Consider the following 24,910-nt stretch of genomic DNA (forward strand, 5'->3'; position numbering starts at 1 on the left):
TTAGCAACTGGCTCCTGGTGGACCATTACTGAACAGACGATTACAACATAAATATTTATAACACAATTAATTATGAGTGTTAACATTTCCAAAACTTCACGTGTACAAGAACATAGTTGAAAGTTTGGAAACAACACAGTCTTCAGCATACATACAATAGTAATTAGATAATCTGAAGTCAACAAAACAAGGCCAAATACATATTTTCTGAATTATAACATTTATTTTTTTTGTTCCTTTTGCGAGCGAGTAACAGGCCTGCTTGTTGTCTCTTGAATTTTCCTTTTTCTTTTGCCACCAACTTTAGGCACAACAGAGCCACTTTGAGTGGCCTCTGGCACTTCACGGGCAGGGCTTGTGGCCAGTGACTGTTCACCTACGGGGCTTGTGGCCAGTGACTCACCTACAGGGCTTGTGGCCAGTGACTCACCTACAGGGCTTTTGGGCAGTGATTCACCTACAGGGCTTTTGGGCAGTGATTCACCTACAGGGCTTTTGGGCAGCGATTCACCTACAGGGCTTTTGGGCAGCGATTCACCTACAGGGCTTTTGGGCAGCGACTCACCTACAGGGCTTTTGGGTAGTGACTGTTCACGGACAGGGCTTGTGCCCAGTGACACATGTGAGCAAGTTGGTAGACACTGCACAAGTGATGGTTGGTCTGTTTCATGTGTGTCTTGTTTTGTTTTTGTCGCCTCCTTTGTAGGTGTCTGCTGCTGAATTTGTACAGATGGCAGCAGTAGGATGTCATCAGGAACCTGCACAGCAATGTCTGCTACTTGACCGGTAACATTTGGGCCTGGTGAATGAATATCAGATGAATGTGGTGAAAACTGACCTGCATGAACAGATCCTGGCTGGGAGGTGTTGAATTGTGGTACATTAGTCATTCTCCAGTAATTAGCTTGTGTTTGCTGAACAACTAATGCTTCGAATGAGGTGTTGATTTTTTGCAACTGTTTAGGCACTTCAATGAAGACTCTGTGGAGATGTGCCAATTGTGATACTGTTTCTTCCTGCAGTCCAATCATCCTTTCCAGCACTGTCATCATGTCTGAATGGCGACGATTTTCTGCGTCCACTATTTTTCCCTCTGAAGCTACAATTGCATCGTATGTGGAAGTTGATGGACGATTTGGCGGTACAACAGTTTCTATTGGCACCTCTTCATGGTCACATGATTGTATTTCAGTCTCTTCTGTGGCGTCATCCTCATCATACTCATCATCCTCATCACCATGATGTTCTAAAAAGAAATGTACACATTATTAAATGGCATGTTAATGTATGCTGTGTTACTATGTAATTGTACTGTGTCCTAAGTAACACCTAACATGTTAGCATACGTTTTATAACCTCATTAAAAACTACCTTGACTTACGAATAATGTTTGGACTCAGTATGAAATATGAATGAATGAAAAGTTGCTCTAAACTCAGAAGTCCTACATGATAATTAACATCACTAACACAATACATGTTGCCTTACACTTAATTTTCACTGACACTAAGTAATCCTATTTAAAGAAGATGTGCAAAACAAATAATGCACATGACAACATAACATATAGAAGAGCACATATTATATGGCCAGCAAATGATACACTCACCTTCTAGTAGTGTTGAGCTGGCTGACCCAGGTGAAGACACTTGTTCCATCTCAGGTGACACATGTCCTCCAGGGGCAACTATATATAACAATAACATAAGTTTTACATTTACATGTGTAAATATTGAACAAACACTTATTGTATGTTCTGTATTTATGATTAACTAACAACATCAGTTCCTTAACCGAAAATGTGTGTGAAAGTGAACATAAATAGTTGTAATAACACTGTACATGCCTGTGTACTTAGAATTTTTGAGTTCCCTAACATACAACATACTATGTTTCTGCAGTAATGCGTGAGGATAAATAGATTAAATGAGTACATAAAAATCATATGTTGTGTAGTGATATCAGTATCATAATGTACATAACTATCATGAGATGACCATTCACAATGGTTATCATGAAGGTGGTCATATTGCAAAAAGTGTTGTTTTTGGTAGAGGATATGTGTGGTACATTAATCGAAGATGTGGCACACCTGAATGTGGCTGTGACTCAACAAGACAACACATGCAGTGTGTGATAATGTGTCTTTCATAGTAGTTCAACTATAGATATGAGTGAACTAATGTGTGACGTACGCTTTGATAAGTAATGAGTTGTTGGGGCATTTAGTAGCTAGAGTTAAGCTTTCAAATGAGTGTGATTAACTTCAGTTGTGCTATTCATGTTGTAAGAAAGGTATTCCCTTCCCCAAAAAGCCTAATCAGCCACACCTTTCAATGACTTGAAACAGGTGCAAATGGTGTGAACTAAGTTGACCGTGAAATGAGGCTGTAATTAGTGTGTGTGCTGAACCCCACCCCCTCTGTTGAAGTGTATGCTGTGATGAGATATTAATTGCAGCTGCTTTAACACAATGGTAGATGAGCTAAGTAGTCATCTGCAGTGTTTAAGTTATGAAAACAATGACATAACATATGATACGTGTGCCTCATTATGCTGTCTGTATATGACATAAAGCAAAAATGGACCTTTTCATAAGCAACTATAGATGTGTTAGTGCCAGTGATGTTTGTAGGCCGTTACATGCAATTTCTTTGATGCATGCTTAAAATAGGCAGTAATGTCATGTTTGTCGGAGTAAAATCAATAAAATACACAATAATATGATACATATTTCTGTTCTGTACCTGTAGCTACTAATAATTTCTCATGAACATGTGTTACACATGTGTACTACCCTGTTGTTCCCCATCTTCGCCCACCATCAATTGCTTCCACTGCAGCTATGCATTTTGGGAATTCACATGTAAATGAGCACGCAATGGCACGTGCTATATTAGTTACTGCTTTTAGTAGGACTACTACATATATGTCTATTTTGAGATATATATATATACAGAATCAGACATATACATATATAGATGCAGGTATGCTTATATTGTGAAGACAGTATAAAAAGCAGTGTAACTATGCAAAATAACTGTAAGCAACGACACGCCTAGTACAGTAATATTTATCACCTGCTGGAAATTGTGACGGATAAATTCCAATGTCACGGTCACCAGCCAAGCCTTCCACGACGACGGTAAGTAATTTTGGCCGAAGCAGCTCCTCCAATGGAGTCAATATGAGACGTTGTGGTGTGGGCCCACCTCCAGTGCCAGTAGCATGCACGCGTTGGTCTTGTATTTTCTTTTTCAATTTGGACCTAATATCATCAAATCTTTTCCGACAATGATACTTGTCCCTGACACTATTCCCACAGGCATTGACACCAATGACTATTGTGTCCCACATTTCTTTTTTGCTTGCTGCACTTGTCCGCCCTTGAAAAACATATAAAAGATATGAGGTAAATTAATAATAATATAAGCACCAGTTTCCTACACTGCTAGCTGTTCCAAGAGATAGCAAACATGCTGTTTTATGTGTAATATGTGCAGCACATGAGCATTCACTACTAAACCTATACATGTAAGCAAGGTTGCATTCATATTGTATGCAGTTCTGGCAAATTGACCGCCTGTGTTTATTTGTCCTTGTAAGGCATGATAAAAAGCTGTGTTTCCACACTAATGAACATAGAAAGATATTGTGTACCCATATTTGCATATGAACAAAACTCAGATGACCTAGGATCACATGTATTTGAATAATAAATGTAAAGTTACACTTACCTACTAAATGTCCATAGAGACTGTCATAGTGCTCCAGAATGCCAGTGACAAGAGCCCTATTTTCCTGGTCATTGAAGCGAGGATTACATGGCTTCTACACACGTTTTTTCCGAGCAGGTTTAGGGTCAGAGCTTGGCTGGTGCTGACTGGACTCTCCTTCTTCCAATGGAAGAGCCTCCAAAAGCTGGCCACCAGCAAGCACGCCACCACCAGACACCCCATCAGCAACTGCGCCACCAGCAGCACTCCCAGCACCAGCACTCCCACTCCTAGCACCAGCACTCACACTCCTAGCACCAGCACTCACACTCCTAGCACCAGCACTCACACTCCTAGCACCAGCACTCACACTCCTAGCACCAGCACTCCCACTCCCAGCAACAGCACTCCCACTCCCAGCAACAGCACTCCCACTCCCAGCAACAGCACTCCCACTCCCAGCAACAGCACTCCCACTCCCAGCAACACCACTCCCACTCCCAGCAACAGCACTCCCACTCCCAGCAACACCACTCCCACTCCCAGCAACAGCACTCCCACTCCCAGCAACAGCACTCCCACTCCCAGCAACAGCACTCCCACTCCCAGCAACACCACTCGGTGCACCAGCAACATCACTCCCCTGAACAGTACGTTCACTCCGACGCGTACTCCCACGAGTAGCACTCCCACTCCCACCAGCATCACTCTTCCCACGCTTTGCGGGCATACTTCCAGCACTCACAAAAAACAGACAAGAAATGTACAGGCAATCACACGACCCACTTCCACATATAAAACAAGACAAAGATGTAAACAAAACAACAAAGGACAAAGCTCACCCAATACACAACAAGTCTCTCAGTCAATATGCAAATCTTCAATCGTCCAGCTCTGTGCGTCTCTCTCTCTCTCTCACTCCCAACAACACAGAGAATGATTAGCAGTACACGTTGCCTTTAAATATGGCGCGCAATCAAAAACATGCTTGTTTCGCCTGATTCAGCAAGATTTGTGATTGTGCAACCTAACAGCACCCCGCCACGCACGCCGATACACCTGTGTGTGATCGGCTCATCATCGTGAGAGTGGGCGGATTTGTTTTCTGGTTGATTTTGAATGTATTCGGCACTTACTGCATACGGAGAGGGAAAAACGCCAATAACATGACTAATCGATAAGCTTGCCGATTTCACATAATCGTCGCTTACTGCATGAGGCCCTCAGTCTGAGGGATATTTTCACAAGGTCTTTATTGCGTGGCACTCACTGCAGTTCTTCCTCACAGTGGTGCATGGTCTCAGAGGTTCCATTCCTCTAGATGGTGAAGGCCCTGATTTTACAGGCCTCTTGTGGCTGAGCCTGATGTTCCCCCAGCACAGAGCCTGGAGTTGAGCACGCTCATCCTGCCATAGGAGAGACTCACAGCTCTTTCTTCCTCTCTTGACTGGAGCAGGAAACAGACTAACATACTAAATCTGGCATTCCCCTAATTAAGACAGGAGGGACGGGTTCATGGACTACACCTATTCCTAGTCCTGATAGGCTTACACAGGCCATGAGTCACCACCTTACTCTTCTCCCTCATAGAGGAACAAGGGTGGGGCACAACCCCATAGGATTAACCTGTTACTGCCTGCAGATAACAGGACTTACATAACAGGGATAACAGGGGGCAAGAAAGGTATAATAGGACATACCCCGTTACACACTGCTTTATTTTTTATAGCAACTTCACTGCCTAACTTGTTACTTCTCTCTCATCTGCATTTCTTAGTTCTAATAAAATACATTGATATCAGCTAAACCAGGAAACCCACTACAAAGTCTAAGGAGAACAATAGCAGCATAGATATACTAATATGATCTCATTATAACACTCTCCTAGCAATATATGGCAATTTTTTTTCATCATGTGGCAATGAAAGTTTTTCAAGTTATTAATTTTCACACACACATCCCTTATACACTTAAATTTCAATATATTTCAATCACCTAAACAGTGCTCAGCCTCAGTCCTTTGTGTATTAATCTATATGTGCGGTGTTCCATTTCCCTTCTCTCGATTTGCCTTCAAAGTTCCGAGATCGCTGCTAGGGTGATGGAGGTGATGTTCAGAAGCTGATTCCACTCATTGCCATACACAAGTTCTTGCCATGAAAGAATCCAGCTGCCCCTCTAGATGCCTAGGCGAGGGTCCACCATGACCACGGGGCAAGGTTCCTCCTCACCGCTGAGGGTCCCTGGCCGCTCTCCATCCCGCAGGTGCGAGCCAGGTATGACGCAGCCAGGGGGATGGGCAGTGGGAAGGAGGGGATTTAAAGCACAGCCGGGAGCAAGCGTGCTCATTCTGCTCCCGGCTGGCACATTTTCCCACCCACCTGTCCATTGTTAAGGAGAAAGTTTAGCAGGGAATCAGTGTTTGACTACTCGTTCGGTCGACGAGTACAGTTAACAGTCATCAATCTTTGATACTAAGTATATTGCCTGGGAATATTGTTAATTTGTATTGTTATTTTACAGTGTGAAATCGAAGTAGTTTTGCAAAAGAAAACGAAAAGGACTGAAAGTTCCTAAAGGAGGGGTCAGATTGAACAGGTTGCCTCTGTCGCGGCAGCAGTAGGGGGTAAGTGCTTGTCCTTGTCAGACGGGGCTTGGGGCTGATAAAGCCTGGGGGGAGTGGCAAGTGGGTGGGATTACCTGGACGTGACTTCAGGGCGCCCACTCGCGACTGTGGCCGGGTTACTCTGGCAGGGACTGGCTGTTACTCAATTATTTTTTAAACAAAGCTGCTGCCTTTTATACCTCCAGATCGAGTCTGTCATTATTTGTATGTGTTTATGTGGGTACCGGGTAATGAGGGTAGGGGGAGCTCACTCGCAGCCTCCCTGGTCTTTGGAGTTTCTAATTTTGGAGTTGGGAAGTGTCTGTTTATTTACAGATCACACTATTTTTTTATCTTTTTTTTCTTTTTCCTCTGCGCAATAGGGTAATAACTTTCTATTGGGCTATTTTCTTCTGTCTGAGTTATAGAGTAACCTGAGCTGCAGGGAAAGTTAGGATTTCTTTCAGTATTTACTGTCACTTATTTCTCACGTTTAGTCAATTCTGTATTTTTTTTCACTGCAATTCTACACTACAGTAAAGTGTTGATTTGCACATTCACAAATCAGCTTATGATTTACATTTCTGTAAGGAGAAACTACGGTATAATCACTTCATAAGAGTTCCAATTTTTCATTCTTAGCATTTTAACTGCTCTTAATACTTTATGATATATTCATTTCATTAAAAAACTGAATTAAAGTAAATTCATTTATATTATATGCAATTTCTTTCAAAGTATTATTATAGGATGGTCATAAGGAACATACCACTGAAAAAATGTTTGTGAATCGCACAGATGCGTGGATACAATACATAGGTGCGAGGGGGGGGTGGTGCTGCTGTGGGCATATCGGGACAGAGAGCTGTGCTCTGTGATTCAATATAATCGCTCTCTAGTTCAGCATCAACCCAAAATGAATCTCTCTCATCATCACTTTCCTCAAAATCCTTTACACACAAATTCAGTGTGCAAATTGGCAACCTATATCCATGTCTTGATGATTTTTAAGGAACTATGGGCCTCATGCACTAAGCACCGAAAAAGCACTCTCGGCAGGGGTTCAATATCGGCATGATTTTGGCGCTTTGCCCTCGCAGTATTCAGGAAGGGCGGAATCCCTGGTGAATCACTGCGAAAGCAACACGCCGAGTAGCCGGTGGCGAGACAGCCTGTCTGCCGATAACCTGGCGAGACACCGTCCCCTGCCGATATGTGTTTGCAGCAGAGAGAGATCCGTGACTCTCTCTGTGCAAACATTGGCAAAATAAAAAATATTTCAAATCAATTTTTATTCATAGTGTAGATGTGCAGGGGGTCTCCGGAGCTGAACCGTATTGGTTTCAGGTGCGGGGACCCCCTGCTTCCCGAGATACAGGCCCCTTTATGAGGTGCCGGTATCCCTCTGCATTTAAATGTCCCGATCACGTGACCGCGGAATGTAAACAAAGTAGAGGGATACCGGCACCCCATAAAGGGGCCTGTATCTCGAGAAGCAGGGGGTCCCCGGACCTAAAACCAAAGCGGTTCAGCTCCGGAGACCCTCTGCACATCTACACTATGAGTAAAACACACATATAAATAAACAATCATTCCTTACCTTTGTGGCTATCTGCTATGGTAATGAAGCAGCATTAATGTATTTTAATAATAGTGTACGGGGGCAGGATTGATTTGTGGATCAGGGACCCCCTGCTTGCCGAGTTATAGGCCCCGGTATGGGTCATCGGGTGCCAGTGTCGCCGCCATCTTTATAGCATCCCATACGCGACGTGCCCGCTATAAAGATGGCATTTACACTGGCACCGATGACCCATACCGGGGCCTGTAACTTGAGAAGCAGGGGGTCCCTGAGCCACAAATCAATGTGGTTCAGCTCAGGGATCCCCCTGCTCCCGCACAATATTATTAAAATACATTAATGCTGCTTCATTACAATAGCGGATAGCCGCTAAGGCAATGACGCGGTTAAGGCATAATAGCATGTTTATTGGGGACAATTGCCCCCAATAAACATTGCAATAAACAACATACACCCCCTGTGCCCCCAACAACCCCTATGCTCCCATTACATATATCACATTTTTGGGATGCACAGCAATGATACTATAGGCCGGCTGTGGCCCTCGGGTGTTCCCCACAGGACTGCAGTACCAATTCAGTGCACCCCCAAAAAAATAACAACACATAAATACATCACCCTTAACACATACAGTATAGTAATGTGCAAAATTAATATTATCCACATATGGATAATAGTGAATTTGCCCATTTAAAATACATAAAGAACAATAAATACATATAGCACTCACCCATGTCCGGCTGGCACGATGAAGGCCATCCTCATCTTCATCACCATCCATGCCCCCTCTGATGCTGCAAAACATAAACAAGAATAAAAACAGCCAATGTAATGTCCCCTAACCCATTAATCACCATAGCGGTAATTAACCGCTACAGTCATTAAGGGGTTAACCCACCCTCACCCACCACTCGGGAGGCCTAAATACCCTCCCCAACTACCCCCCCACCTCGTGAGGCCTAACCACCCTCACCCAATACCCAGCCGGGAGGCCTACCCACATACCCTTGGAGCCAATACCCCCTTCCCCCATCCCCAGTACCCACAATAAAACAATACACAGCCCCACAATAAACATCATTATATTTATTAAATACATAACCCACCTCCTGTGCTCCCCCATAAATACATGATTTATTATTTTACATACAGGGTTAATACCAAAGGCACACGGGAGTCCCGGTGGGCCTGACGGGTCACCTCACAGACCTCACAGTAGCCCAGCACCATGTTTCAAACAGGGTCTGGAGGCTTACAGGTGGTCCCCACAGGCACCGTGGTCCGCTAAGGTCATGAAGGGGTTATGTCCACCCGCACCCCCCCCCCCCCCCCCGCAAGCCCTAAACAGCCACCAAGGGCCAAATATCCCCTTCACCCAACCCCGCTACCCACAATAAACCTGGCACGGCTAGTTAACCCCTTCATTGCCTTAGCGGTTAGCCGCAAAGGTAATGAAGTGAGCTTTAAGTGCATTTTTCCTGCCTCGGATGCATGCCGGGGGGCTCCGGTGCTGGTATTAATGGGTATCAGCTCCGGAGACACCCGGCATCAATCCCATGCAGGAAAAAGGCCTGATTTTGTCTAAGTGTCGACCTTGCCGATGCTTCTCCCCCAGCAACTTGCCAACTTTAGTTGGCGGGCTGGAGTGCCGTACAAATCTCAATTCTAGAGTGCCGATCAGCAGCGAAAACCTGATCGGGGCTACTAGAATTCAGCGTGTTTCAGAAAGTGTCGATAAGTGGCGAAAAGTGGCTTATCGGCACCCGGCTGCGAAAACGTTTTTTTTGGGGCTAAAAAAAATGTCGATTTTTTTGGAGCTTATTGGCGCTTACTGAATCGGAGAGGCAAAATTGGCGTGAAAATTGCGAAAAACGGCTTATTGGCACTTACTGCATGAGGCCCTATAATACTTATTTTACCTCTTTTAGTACTTTCCAATTTGACATAAGATTTTCTTTGTGGTCTCTCTTCTGAAGAGTTACCACTGCTTTTTGTAAACTCTGAATCTTTAATTCACTCTTATTCATCTTGTCCTGGAAGGTAAATGTTGTATGAGTGTCTCTCTGAGCCAACACTCTATTCTCAACAAGGCTATTCTGTTTCTCAGCCAAGTCTTCAGTTAACTCTTCAAGTCTCCCAACTATTTATTTAACATCTTTGGACTAAATGGTTCCTGCCTGAAACAAAAACATAGATGCCCTTTCCTATGTTTCTTTTATTTCTATTGTGGTCTCCACTAACAGTTGGATACCTCTACCTATCCAGTGTTTCACACCTTTAATAACTTTTACAGTTATAGTCATAGCAGACACCTCATCTGTGGTATCATCATCTACATTACTCCATGCAAATGGCACTCTGACTCAAAACCAGGTCATGTATCGTATTTACAAACTTAATAGAACATCACTCAATTTTATCCAGGTTGGCAGTATCTCTAGGTTGCGATCCTTGATCAACTTCCTTCGAAAATAGTTTCAAAACATTCATATTTACTAATTCTTCATAATCCCGCGATGCAGACAGAAATATCGTTTTCAAGAAATCCTCCACTACTTTGATCAATTACCACCTCTGAACGACCCTTATCATAGCCACACAGCAACTGTAACTCTCTGGCATTCAGGAAAGCTGGCTGGAATCTGGTAGAATCTCTCCTCCTAATCCAGTACATGTTTTTTTCTTTAGCAGCCGCAGGATCAGCCGGAAACTATCCCCCAATATGTCGGAGATTAATGCTTTCCTATTAGCCATAGTCAATCAATTACTAATCTGAGTGCCGACACTCAGGATCCTAGGTGTGAATCCAGCAGAAGAGAAGTCCAAAGCAGTGTACCATATCTAAAAGCTCAGCAGTAACGGACCAGAGCAGGATCTCTCAGTTTAGTACTATATTTTTATACTGAAAGCACCGTTACAGCAGGATGAAGAACTGTTAAACAAATTATCAAAAACAATCCCCTTTATAAAAATTGATTCATATTCCTTACTATGTAATTTGTCATATTAGAACCAACCTTCTTAAACAATATTACATTGTCACCAGTTTATATAAATGTATTCTTTAAGCATTGCTTTGTTTGTTATTATAACGTTACTACCTATGGTATCTTGTCCTTGGGTGTTGTTATTGTAACTTCACTGCCTATCTTGTCCTTGGGTTACTGCTCTCCCATCCGCATTTCATTCTAATGAAATACATTGTTATCAGCTAAACCATGGGACCTACTAAAGTGAAAATCTAAGAACAATAGCAGCATAGATATACTAATATGGTCTTATGTTAACACTCTCCTATCCGCACCTTTGTTTTGTATTAATTTGATTAATCCTCTTTCTTAAAAACAGGGTCTGATTATATTTCTAGTGTACACAAATAGCGTCCAGAAGAGCATTAAAGCTGTTACCAGCTTCTTGTTGGAGTAGTTTTATCTGTTGTTCCCCACCTCAACTCTAATTGCCAAACTTAAAGAAGAACAGTAAAAAAAAGTATTGTTGTTTAACTCCCTTTGTGGAATTGAATGGGCCTGCAGCATTGCTGGATGAATTCATATAAATACATATCAGAAAGCACCTTTCAACCACCAAAGTGGCGCACTTTAAAAAAATCTTTATTGCTGTTAAACTCCTTAAAGCGTAATGATTATGTGGATTAGTGGTGGTATAGAATGTAGAGCTGAATGCAATAGTTCTTGCTGTTCCAACATATACACAACATAAGTGATTGCTTTTATACAGATATAGCATGATTCAACTGCACCCTGCGCATCACTTGGAGCAGGTGGACCATGGCCCAAGTGGAACCATGATCGCGGTCAAGCGCATCACATCCCTGTGAAGGGTGCATTTCCCATAAGGATTAACACAACGGGGAGTCCCTGCTTCTAAATGTGTGTTAATCCTACCGGCCGCCAGCAGTCTGGAAGAGCTGCGCAGAGAGCAGAGAGAAGCAGTCGCTCTCTCTGTGTTTCCCTGCACAGCTCTTACAGACGATTGCGCTGTTTTTATTATTAGTAGTAGTATATAGGATTGAAGCAAGAGGTCTCTGGAGCTGAACCGCATTCATTTCAGGTCCGGGAACAAGCTGCTTCCTGAAGTACAGGCCCCCGTATGAGGTGCCGGTATCTCCTGCAAGTTGAAATGCCCCACGTCACATGACCAAGATGTTTCAATTTTTCGGAAGATACCTCATATTGTGGCCTGCACCTCTGGAAGCAGGGGGTTCCCGGACCTAAAAGTAATGTGCTTCAATCCGGAGACCCCCTGCTTCGATCCTATGTACTAAAAATGAACCCTCCCACTAACTCAAACGCCTCCACCCCGCCCCCCGGGGAGCCTAACCACCATTTCCAGGGGCAAATACTGCCTTCACCCACCCTGTCAACCCCCAGCCGAATAGCACTTTTGCCCATTCAAATATACAGTACAATAAAATACAAATTACATTAATAAATGTTTTACTTACCCCTGCTAGATTGAAGGCCATCATCCATTTCTTCCTCCTCCTCTTCGTCCTGACCGGCACCAACATTCCAGAATGGGCTGATGCCCAACCATTAAAACACCAGTATCCAGTTTATTGGAGTAGAGGCGTGGGTGAAGGGTGTAGTTGCCCCTGGGTGGTTGGTTAGTCCTCCTGGTGTATAACACCTTAATTACCTTAGCGGTAGTACCAGAAGCAGGGGTCCTCGGACCTGAAAGTAATGCGGTTCAGCCCTGGAGACCCCCTGCTTCAATCCTACTGTATTTATTACAAATAAATTTAAATTTTAAGTTTTAAAGAGCTGTGCGGGGAGACACAGAGAGAGGGGCTGCTTCTATCTGCTCTTTATGCATAACTTTTCCAGGCTCTCCAGACTGGTGTGGCCCGGTAGGATTAACGCAGAGGGAGTCGCATTCAGAAGCAGAGATACCCGCTACATTAATCCTTATGTGCAATTAGTGTACTGGGCTTTAAGTGGGGAAGCTGCCATCGGGTCACCGACAGAATCTGCTCAGCTGCAGTTTCTTTCTGCACAAAATAAACGTAAATGATACTCCATTTGCACTTGGGAGGTAACAAAAATAAATTGTTAGTAACTACTCCACAAAATGTAGGTTAAACTTACTTTTCCTCTGAGCAGAGGCCTTCAATGACCTCTTCCTACTGACTTATTTTTTCACATATAGAACAAATGATGTAAATGTTATTGTTTACATGATCATTTAAATGCATGCCAAGTACTTAATATTACATTTGGTATCATACTTTGCTTCTGGAAGGGGGTTGTATCTGCATCTAAAAAGTAAATCAATTTCTTGTAAATGTCTTTTTTCTTTTTTTTAATCTGCTGCCAATTTAGTTAGCACTACCATTCTCAATGTCTTTGCAGTATGCAATAGGAATGTGAAATGTTATAACTGACTAAGTTCATTATATCTACTTCTTAGAAAAGTCACAAGAGGATTTGCTATGAATACAGATGTGTGTAGTATGCGTACATAGAAGTTCCCAGAAGTCCAATTCGTCACAAGAAAAAAAAATCAAAAAAGGATGTAGAAAAAAAGGATATTTTACTTTTCAAATGCATACAAATAAAGATATCTACAGTGAAAAGTGAATACGTCTTATAGACATATATACATACAGTACTGTATACAGTGCAAACACAGGTAAACACTGAGTTTGACAAAAGAAGAAAAAACGGCTATAGTTATCCCCTAATCACAATGATGTGGAATCTACCTGACAGACCATTGTGACTGGTGGATGAGTATTGCCCATTTTGCATCTTTTGACACACCCTGTGATAATATATATATATATATAATCAATATTTAAGGGAGAAGTCGGCGCAACAGCTGACGAAACGGTTTGCGTCATCAATCTCCGATAGCTGACTGTGTGAGGAGTGCCTAATTGCATGTGAGGAGTGAGAGCAACTATTTCAGTTATATTGGCGGAACAAAGTGGAAGGCTGTATTTGTCTATCTGTCTGGCTGAGTCTGAGTCTGACATCAAGCAGAGACACGAGTGAATATTCAATTTGAACGAATACAGCTGTCTTGTGTGAGGGGGTAATCCAGGAAGTGGAAGTGGAACAGCGTCTCCAGTGTTACCCGGATCAGCATCACATGTTCATCTCCAGCGTGATTTCGTTGGTGTGCTGACAGAGGGACGCGAAGACCCCTGTGGTCATCGCGGTTACATCCTTTGGTTGGACCATTCCTTAATCCCTTGCCTATGCTATTTGCTTACCCCCCATCTCCATCTATAGAGGTCAATATCAGCCTGATTTTTCCACATTTGCATCCGCATTCTATCATCTGACGGGTCAATTACCTCTCCCAATGTGTTGGTCCAGTCATTTGCTACCTATCGAGTGACAATTCCTCCCACATCTCACTGCCTCCTACATTTGTGCTATTGGACATTTTTTGGACACATTTCCCTTCTTTTTTATTTTCAAGAGTACTCTTGTTTTTTAGTGTCATATATTGTGTTTATTGTGTCTATTGGCATCATTGTGTTTGTTTTAATCTGTTCAGTCACCTAGCCTTCCTTGCTTAATTAATTGTCATGGGAGACTCCTGTGGCGGGTAGGATCTCGGTGGCCGGAACAGCAGGAAGCGAAGTAGGGGTCACAAGCAGGGGTCCGAGGCAGGCGGCAGGTAGCGAAGTCAGGTAACAAGCAGGTGTCCGAGGCAGGCGGCAGGTAGGGAAGTCTGGTAACAAGCAGAGGTCGGCAACGAGGAGACTGGAACAGGACAGGCGGGGCAGGACAGGTCCAGGAGCAGGGACTGAGAACAAGGAGCAGGGACTGAGACCGGGGAGCAGGGACTGAGACAGGGGAGCAGGGACTGAGACCGAGGAGCAGGGACTGAGAACGGGGAGCAGGGACTGAGACCGGGGAGCAGGGACTGAGACCGGGGAGCAAGGAACAAACAGGGACAAGCCAGATTACTAGCAAGGGCCTTTACTGTGAACAGACTATAATACAGGTACAGGTACATAAACAGATCAGGATCAAAGACAGGCATGTGCATAGGAGTCTGACTAGAAGCAAAGGCAAAAGCAACAGACAGGAAGCAGAGCTATAAAGGACAGAGACAGGAGCAACAAGAAGACAGACAGGCAGACAGAGGAACCCAGAGGAAACAGAAGACAGCAGCACACCAAGTGGACAAAGAAGAACTATGGCTAGGCAGGAGGTCTAGGAGACCCTGACATTACTCCCCCCTCTCAAGAGCGTTCTCCGGACGATCCTCCAGTCTCTTCAGGGAAACCTTGATGGAAGGCCAACTTAATGTGTACGTCAAATTCTGATGGGAAATCTGTGAGAGGTGTATTTATCCTCATCACAAGAGTGTTGGCATCAGCATCAAGAACATTAGGCATAGCAAGGAACTTCACCCGGGATCCGTCTAACGTCATAGCAGGGGCATCGGGAACAGATACATCAGGCTCTTCACATGCGGCAGAGGGGACATATTCACTTTCCGTGGTCTCTTTTTGTGACCAATATATCTCTTTTAGTTTTGGAATCTGGAACTTCCCAATGGATACATTCAACTCCATTGCAGAGACATGGACATCAGGAATGTGGGCATCAAGGACGGGTGCAGACTTCTCACATGGGTAAGTGGGAACATAGAATTCACGCTCCATGGTCTCCTCTAGTGACTGCCGTTTCGTGTTATCACCTAAATTCTAATTAAGACCAGCTATTTGATTTTTCAGCTCTTGAAGCTGTCCTTCTGCACTTCTTTTCCCACTCAATGCAGTTGTCAGTTCGGCTTCTTTGGAGTTGAGTCGCGACTCCATATCTCCCAGCTGACTCAGAGTAAAGCTTAAATATGTTTCATCTTCTTCATTTCTGATCTGCAGCTGCCGGTACTCCTCCCGGGCATTGTCCAGCTCCAGCTGCAGCCGGACCTTATCACGGGCAGTGTGGTCCAAGAATTTGCAGGCATCGGCCATTTTGACCTCATAGCGCTGTGTCAGGCCAGCCACTTGACAGACGGACACCTTCTCTCTCTCCTCCTTTTTGGCAAGCTGTGTCTTGAGCTCAGCGATCTGCGCCTGCAGCGCTGTGAGTTGCTGAGATGTGTGTTCAGCTGCTAGCTTTAGCTCTTCCTCCAGCGAGGCTCTGGTTATGCTCAGTGTGGCCTTCAGCTCCTCATGCTGTTCTTTGGGGACACACTGGGTACTCAAATAATCTTGCAGCATCTTTATTTTGTAGGCAGTCTGGAAACTTTCTTCCTGCAGAACTCGCTGCTTTTCTTCAGCATTCACCCATTTCTCCTTGGTGTCCTGCAGATGTGTACGCAGTTCTCGCAGCTGACTCTGCAGCATATTTTCTGCTTGTGTGCGCCGCTCCAGGGAGACACGTTCTTCTTGCAGCACTCTCTCTGCATTCTGCAGTGCTGTCTGCACATCTAACTTTTCCTGGGCCAACTGTTTCTTCTCCTCTCCTAATTTATGGAGTTTCTTATCTCCTTCACTGACTTGGACATAGAGATTCTTGCACTCTTGGGTTACAGTTTCAAAACTGATATTTAACCCTTTGAAGATTTCTCTCAATGAAAATAGTTATGTGTTGAAGTGGCAACTCTTCTCCTTAGAGGCTTCCAGCTCTGTAGTAAGCCTGTGAACCTCTTTCTGAGATGCTTCCAGTGCTGCGTCAACTAGAGCCATGAAAGTCTGGTACTGGGCAGAATCAGCGTAGGCCTTCTCCAGCTTACTTGACAAGATCAACCTGTCATTCTCCAACTGATATTTTTCTTTTTCCCAGTCACCCTCTGCTTTTTCCAGCGCTAATTGCATCCTTGACTTTTCTTCTATCAATAGTCTCTTCTCCTCTTCTGATTCATGGAGTCTTTTATCTCCTTTACTGGCTTGGACAGAGAAGTTCTTACTCACTTGGTTTATAATTTCAAACCTACTATTTAACTCTTCGGAGGCGTCTCTCATAGAACGTATCTCTGTTTTCAAGTAGCATCTCTCCTCCCGAACGACTTCCATCTCTTTTTTGAAGTAGCAAATCTCCTCCTGGGAGACTTTAAGCTCTGTATTAAGCCTGTCAATTTCCTTCATAGAGATTTCCAGGAATTCGTTACTTTAGAAGCGAGGCGCCGATTCTCAGCAGCATCAGTATATGCCTTCTCCAGCTCACCTGAAATGACATCCAGGTCACTCTCCAACTGCTCTTTTTCTTTCTCCTGGAGAACACACTTAGCAATTGCTGATGATAGACAGCTTTGTAGTGCAGAATTAGATTCTTGATCCTTATCTAAACGTCCATAAAGACAATCAATCGCTTTCTGTGCAGCTTGAAGCGTCTGAGTAGGGGCATCTTTCTTCTCTTCCACTATTCTTGGGATACGTCTGTGAGTTGCCTTAAGCTGCAGCATATCTCTTTCATCAAATGCAGACTCTGAGGTTAAATTTTCATTCTTAATTCCTTCTGCAACTTCCACAGTAATGCCTCCCTTCTTTTTCTTCTTCTTCCTTGCTTTGAGAAGTTCTGAAGAATCAGTGGTACTGTGTTCACATTTACTGCTCAAGACTGTTTGAGTGGGAGCCATATTTTTAGACATGGGGAAACCACACTTCCCAAGAAACCAGTAAAGAGGAAATGTGGTTTTAAAACAGAAGCATTAGAATGAACATCAGGAATATTAGACACAGAGAGACACAAGATAGGAGAGCAGACCTTTTGAGACTTTAGCATCAGTCACAGAGATTTATAAATGCAAGGAAAAAACATAGACAGAGAAACCTGTAGTTATATCTGAAACTTTAGAAATCAGGCGTAGGGATATCATACAGACAGAGAGAACCTGCAGTTACATCTGAATATTTAGACATCAGGCGTAGGGATATCATATAGACAAAGAAAACCTGCAGTTGAATCTGAAACTTTAGAAATCAGGCATAGAAATATCATAGACAGCAGGAAACTACTACAGAGAAAATTTGCAGTTAGATCTGAAACTTTTGACATCAGACATAGGAATATCAGACAGAACCTTGCAGTTAAATCTGAAACTTTAGATATCAGGCGTAGGGATATCATACAGAGAAATCTGCAGTTAAATCTGAAACTTTAGATATCAGGCATAGAAATATCATAGACAGCAGGAAACTAATACAGAGAAAACTTGCCGTTAGATCTGAAACTTTTGACATCGGACATAGGAATATCAGACAGAGAACCTTGCAGTTAAATCTGAAACTTTTGATATCAGGCGTAGGGATATCACAGGTTACAGAGAAACACACTTTAGGGGAACTTGCAGGTAAACCTGAAACCATAGAACCAATCATAGGAAGAACTACAGATTGCAAGAAAAATCACAGCATGCAGTAACAAAATAATAGAAGCACTCTTGTCTTTTGAAATGGGAACCCTGGGAACAGCAGTGGTCCAACCAGGGAAGCAGAGACAAGCCTTGTCCAGGGAATGAAAAGTCAGAGTCTAAAAAGGTGGCAACAGGTACTGCAAGGGTTAACCCAGGCACTGCACAAAAGAAAAATCTCAAAGAAAGGTGCACTAGTCTCTGCAGCAACAGTTCTAGTCTCAGCAAAAAAATTTTTTCGTTATGAACGCAATAATTCTTGCAGAACACTAAGCAGCAATAAAAACCTTCCCAACTGGGATTTCCAAAAAAGAAACGAAAGTACTTATCTTCAACCATGCGGATGTGGTCTGCTGCAGCAGGCAGGAAAGGGTGCAGGCAGAAGAAGAATCTGTTCCAGCGAGATCCAGAAGTGGCCTTTGCTTTCTGTCGCAGGAGACTCCTGTGGCGGGTAGGATCTCGGTGGCCGGAACAGCAGGAAGCGAAGTAGGGTCACAAGCAGGGGTCCGAGGCAGGCGGCAGGTAGCAAAGTCAGGTAACAAGCAGGGGTCCGAGGCAGGCGGCAGGTAGCGAAGTCTGGTAACAAGCAGAGGTCGGCAACGAGGAGACTGGAACAGGACAGGCGGGGCAGGACAGGTACGGGAGCAGGGACTGAGAACGGGGAGCAGGGACTGAGACCGGGGAGCAGGGACTGAGACCGGGGAGCAAGGAACAAACAGGGACAAGCCAGATTACTAGCAAGGGCCTTTACTGTGAACAGACTATAATACAGGTACAGGTACATAACAGATCAGGATCAAAGACAGAGGCATGTGATAGGAGTCTGACTTGAAGCAAAGGCAAAAGCAACAGACAGGAAGCAAAGCTATAAAGGACAGAGACAGGAGCAACAAGAAGACAGACAGGCAGGCAGACAGAGGAACACAGAGGAAACAGAAGACAGCAGCACACCCAGTGGACAAAGAAGAACTATGGCTAGGCAGGAGGTCTAGGAGACCCTGACATTAATAAATGTTCCTGTTTATTATTGCTATACAGGATTGCACCTTTTTCCTTTCATATATATATATATATAAAAAGCAACTGTAAATATTCTGTAAATCATCTATTTATTTTTTGATTATTGAAGCTCGGCTAACACGGTACTGATACCTTTACATGTATATATAGATATAGATATAGATCACACGTACAGTATATGCATACTGTACAAGCACATTAATTTTCACTGTAGATATATTAATATATGCTGAACCTCCGCTGCTGGGAGCCTGGGGTGTACCTGATCTGTCTGGTGACAACGTCTCCACCTGTGTGGGATCCTAACTATGTTGGATAACCCAGTCACAGGACATAAATGCAATAATACACACACTGATATAGATAACAGTTTACTGCAAGCATATGAAAAAAGAATAACAATATAACACCCACACCAAATAAGCAACGCATGGCCGTAACCCCACAGTGCCCTACAACACAGTGTCCACACCCTGATGGGATATTCCCCAAAATACTGAGGTGCCCCATGGCACCCAACCACCCTGGTATCCACATGAGTCATCACACCCTATGTGTGCGACAGCGCTGCCCACAACTAAAGTGTGATCTGTTGGTGCACTTGAAGATACCTTCCGGTTGCTCCAGCACCCGGAAGCACCAACTGAAAACAAGGGCCGTGTTCGTCAGCGACGAGTCCGCATCCACGTGGAGTGGTATCAAGCTGGAGGGTCCCATTGTAATAGTCTCTCTCTTGGTGTGGTGATCTGGTCCCATACCACCAGATGCCAGGTCGCTGCTGCATCCTGGCTGTGTCCCTCACGCTTGGTATTACAAGGGCAGTGTCCCTATCTTCTGGGCCTGTCCCTGCAGCAACCACAAACTCAAAGAGGGAGTCAGGGTATAGCTGGGGCCTAAGGGGGTCTCTGGCCTAGTGCAGGGGTCACAGACACCCTACAAACACACCCAGTTCCGACTGGGGTGCTCCTCAGTGCGCAAAATGTTTATATATGTGGCAGGGGACTTCCTTGCAGCCCTATTGGCTGTGCTCCAGCACCTGACTAGCTTCCCCTATGCATTGTGGGGTTTGTAGTCCCCGTGGAGCCCCTTTGTCTGTAATGGCCGCCAGGCTGTCAGTACCCTTCTGCGCATGCACAAGGTGTCACTGCACATGCACGAGCATAAATAACATGGCGGCATCCTGCAAAGGGTGCCGCCGAGAGCCTCCGTCTATCCGCTCGCCATCCTGAATACCGGTACTGCTTCAGCCTCCTCCCCGGACTCACCGGAGGTGTGCGCACTCTGCCACCAGCACCCGCGTGCCCCTGCAACACTTGGGGAGGTAAAGGGACATGGGGAGCCCAGAAGGAGAACCTGGCCACATATGTATGCATTTGAAAAGTTACATCTACTTTTTTCTACATCTTCTTTGGATGTTTTCAGGTGAGAAATTGGACTTCTGTGAACTTCTGCAGTATGCACACAGATTATTTCTTTGCAGGAGGAGGATCCACTTTAGTTTCCTTGACACCTACACATTATCTATTTAACTACAATGACCTCATGGTGCTGCTGTCTGCCCCATTTTTTGTTACTGATGTGTACTGTTTATGCTTTGTTTAGTTTTCAACTCAATCACCCTTCTTTGACTGATGTTAAATAAAATCCCCAAGATTAGCAGAATCCGGTGATATGTTAAAGCTTTCCAATGCTAATCAGAGAATTATTTAGCAGACATTTTTGTTTCAGACTATTAAACAGCTTATTATATTAAAATTGTGTAGAAAAATGAGAAGGTCAATAAATAACAAAATGCTATTTTGTGCAGAAAAACCATGAATATATAATATATGATTGTAGCAATTGAAGGTGAATAATACCGTACATCACATTTGCTTTATAATAGTTAGATACAACAATGAAGCAATGTACTGAAATAATCACACACTAAAAAGCAGATTACTATGAAAACCAATACATACTGTATAAAGAAATAACATGTATCTTTAGTCATATTTAATTATTTAACAGAAAATATATAGAATAGACACTGCTAATGCCACCCTGAACCAGGTGATAATAATTTGCGGTGTTAAGGCAAACATTTTACTTATTGCCGCTCATCACATTTTGATGTCTCCCATGTCTATTGTACATCCTTTTCTAGAGCTAATATCGTACCATAATAAGTCTGCTACATTTTACACTTCCATATGACTGTTAAAAACATACACTATTGTTGCGGTAACATATAGATGTCTTACACCATATAAACAATGAAATTTTTGAATGGGATATTACCTCAACAAGAAAATACACTTGCATCCTGAGTTCTTTTATTAGGAGAGGGAATATATTGAGCTTTTGACATCCAATTTGTCAAATATCCATGGAACTTATTTTGGTTCTCAGACTCATGCACATACAACACACATCGAACAATAAGAATAAATAATGTGGCGTTCTGGTCCATGCCGTCGAATCGGTGGTATTGGAGCTTACAGAATAGGGACCTATATATGCATTGGATGCTTATATTTTGGGTTTCAGATAGGGGTGTACCGAGTAGGAGTAGGAGCGTTCCTATTGGACAGATGGCTGTCCAATAGGAACTCTCCTGCTCCGGTCACATGGTTCCCCGGCGGCTCACACAAACACACTGCTTACCTGCTACGGTGCTGTGTAATGGATTCCTTCTGTCTCACATCGGCTGAAGACACTTTCGATGCTGCCACCACCACAGGACCACTGCTGCTATTCCTAGATGTCGCCGCCACCCTGCAGGTATGTGCCAAACTGGGTAACCGGGTACCCGGCCGGGTAGAACTAATGATTTTGGCTGGGTACCGTTACCCTTTTTTTTTTTCAAAATCACTACCTGGTACAACACTAGTTTCAGATATACAAAAAAAGTCAAGAAAACATCAAATTAGTTCAAGAATAGGGACAGAGGGATCAGCACTGGTATTTCAGAAAAAAAGATCAAGAAATACACTATATACAAAAGGTATGTGGTTCCCAACTGACCTATACATGTCTTTTAGGAGTAGAATTTTAAATAAGGTTTTTAATAAAGGTGAAACAAGAAAGCCAAAAAGTACCTGTCGGTGCACATTACAGTATGCTAGCACTGAATATTCAGCCGAATGTAGCATAGCTGTTCAGCTGTCTCAAAAAATATCTTCACTCATTTTTGAGGAGATTGATACATACTAGTAATAATTAATGAGTTTTTTTTGGTCATTGTAGTGAAGTAAAATCTTTGACTAATCCACATCTGTACACTTAGAGCACAAGAGAAATAAATAAATTATGACTTTCATTTTCAACTCACATTAAAAATGTAAACCAGAATACTGACGGTATGTGGTTAAAACAACAAAACCTTGTTGCATGCAGGATGACCAGGCAACATCTAAGTTTAACAAAGCTCGTAATTCTTTTTACATTTTTACAGTGAAAATGGGGATGTTAAAATACTTTCAGAACAATCAATTTTTTTGCTTGATGCCTTGAGCTTGATAGCTCTTGTACTTTTAACTGGATTTATTTTATGTTTTTACTTTATGATCAACTGGGGATTTATTGCCAAGTACAACAAAAAAATCTAGAAGATGTGGATTTAAAAATAACCAGTAAGAAGTACCAATGACTACCGCAGCCGACGTTGGCTTTTGGGACGCGAACTCGGAAGGCCTGCGTTTCTCCCGGCCCACAACCTTGTGACTGTAGTGGTCCATTTCTCGCCTGGAGAGGGCGCTACTCACCGGAGCGGTCACAGCACAGTCCCGGTCCTATCCGGCGGTCGACACGGAAGTGATGTCATCGGCAGGGTATGGTTCTGGAAGGTCGGCACGGTTCTCCACTCGGAAGTAGGCGCAGGGCAGGGCTCTTTTCCTGATTCCTCAGTCACAGCCTGCAGGGAGTAAGGGGTTGGTACCTCACCACTCTGCTGGCTCGAGATGGGCGTCGGATCATCTGGAACTGAAGTAGATACTGCTTCCGCTGCATTGGGCACCGCCATGGCCGTGAGACTTTTCAGTGGTTCTGGGTGCATCAGCGCTTGCCGTGTGGTGGTATCTGGACTCTGCCGCTCCACTTTGAAGGTAGGTGGCTCTTTTTCTTCCAGGTCTCGGGGGTGGTCTGCCGGTTGGCACATCACCACGGGTCGTCAGCTATGTCGTCGGTAGAAGATGGTGAGAGTAGGGACACCTCCGCAGGGGAACAGCGTCGGGTCACTTCGCATTCACGGGTGGCTATCGGCAGAAAGCGATCCCGCCTCTGCGCCACTAGGGAAGCACTCCCAACTCTCCCTGAGTAGTCACCTTACCCGGTGGTTCTGACATCTGGAGTTCTGCCTCTGGAACCGAGTCTAGAACCGCGGTTCTCGGACCCCCTGGAACGTCTGTGATAGTTGATGATGACTTCACAGTCTGCATATAGTAAGCTCCGCACCGTGGGCAAATAACTTCCCAGACAAGGTCTCCGCCTGGGAAGTAACACCGTACGCAAAGGTACTCTAGACATCAGACTCCTGCTATTTTCACTGGCAGGAGATTTCCTGACAGACTGTAATTGGGGAAGTCACAGTAGGTCATCTTGGGTGTGCATAATGTGCATGTAGGGAGCAGGACAGGTAAGGTGAGTCCTCTCTCTTGGTTAACTCTGAGGGTGCGGCAGCTCGCATCCAGCTCCTCCCTCAGTGTGGACAGAAGTCACTGATTGAGGCTCACTGTGCCTCTGTGAGGATTCGGGGATCGCGGCGCTCACAGCGCGACCCCTCCTCACCTCCATTGCCTCTTACTGCTGCTACTGTGGTGCATGCACCTCGCCGGCGCCGGTCATCTCCCGCTACCCTGAGTGTTCCCTGCCGTCTCCGGCGGTCCGCCTCTGCTCCGAGGCCACCCCTCTCTCATGCGGCTGCCATTTGTCCCGGGCGTGCGCGCGTGGACAACGCGCGCCGGGTGAAGATGATTTATTCACTGCACTAGCAGTGAAACCATGCCCCCAACTGACATACAGGCTATTTCCCCAGACCAAACTTACTCACCTGCCTGCCAATCAAGGGTACCTATCCAAGACAGCTCCACGCACTCCTCCAGGTCTGCCCCCGATTCTGATTGGTCAGCCGCACTGTATATTGCCTGTCCTGCCACTCACTCATTGCTCGACATAGTCTCCACTTGCGGATGTCTACTCTGGCACTTTCTCTCTTTATTTACACAGGACATGGTTTGGCTTGGCGACTTCAACCCCTGGCTCTCGACCCCTGCTTGGACACCGACCTTCCGGAATTTTCCAATCCTCGACCTTGGCTAATGGCAACGACTACGGAACTTCTTTACCGGTACCGGCAAGTATTGCTAAAGCTAACACCACCTGGCCTGGCAACGCCTAAAGCACCACACTCCGGACACGCTCCTTTTGCTGCGGGTGCGTGTTCATATACCTCCCCACCTCAGTATAAGGGACGGGTCTGGTCTGCGGGCAGCACCGGCGTAACAGCCCCCTCCCTCTGGTGGTGTTTAAAGGAGTGGCACACAGTAGCAATGAGTGGCTCTGGCTCAGCGCCGAGCCACTCACAGAGTAGGTGGGCGCGGCTCCTGCTTTCGTGCCGAGCCCCATAAAGGTTTTGCAGAAAAAAGCATGCAACTTTCTGCAAACTGT

At 44.5% G+C, this 24,910-nt stretch overlaps 1 protein-coding gene across 1 annotated transcript; it reads right to left on the reverse strand.

Annotated features, from left to right (window-relative positions):
* Nucleotides 1–221: 221 nt before the first annotated feature.
* Nucleotides 222–23,402, reverse strand: LOC142490636 (uncharacterized). The gene is made up of 4 exons (XM_075593055.1): nucleotides 23,189–23,402; nucleotides 3,081–3,386; nucleotides 1,610–1,687; nucleotides 222–1,246 (listed from the first exon to the last, which is right to left on the reverse strand). Exons 1-4 carry the CDS (start codon nucleotides 23,400–23,402, stop codon nucleotides 222–224), a joined length of 1,623 nt encoding a protein of 540 aa, XP_075449170.1.
* Nucleotides 23,403–24,910: the final 1,508 nt, after the last annotated feature.

Source organism: Ascaphus truei, chromosome 3, assembly GCF_040206685.1.
Source record: "Ascaphus truei isolate aAscTru1 chromosome 3, aAscTru1.hap1, whole genome shotgun sequence".
NCBI classification, from domain to species: Eukaryota; Metazoa; Chordata; class Amphibia; order Anura; family Ascaphidae; genus Ascaphus; species Ascaphus truei.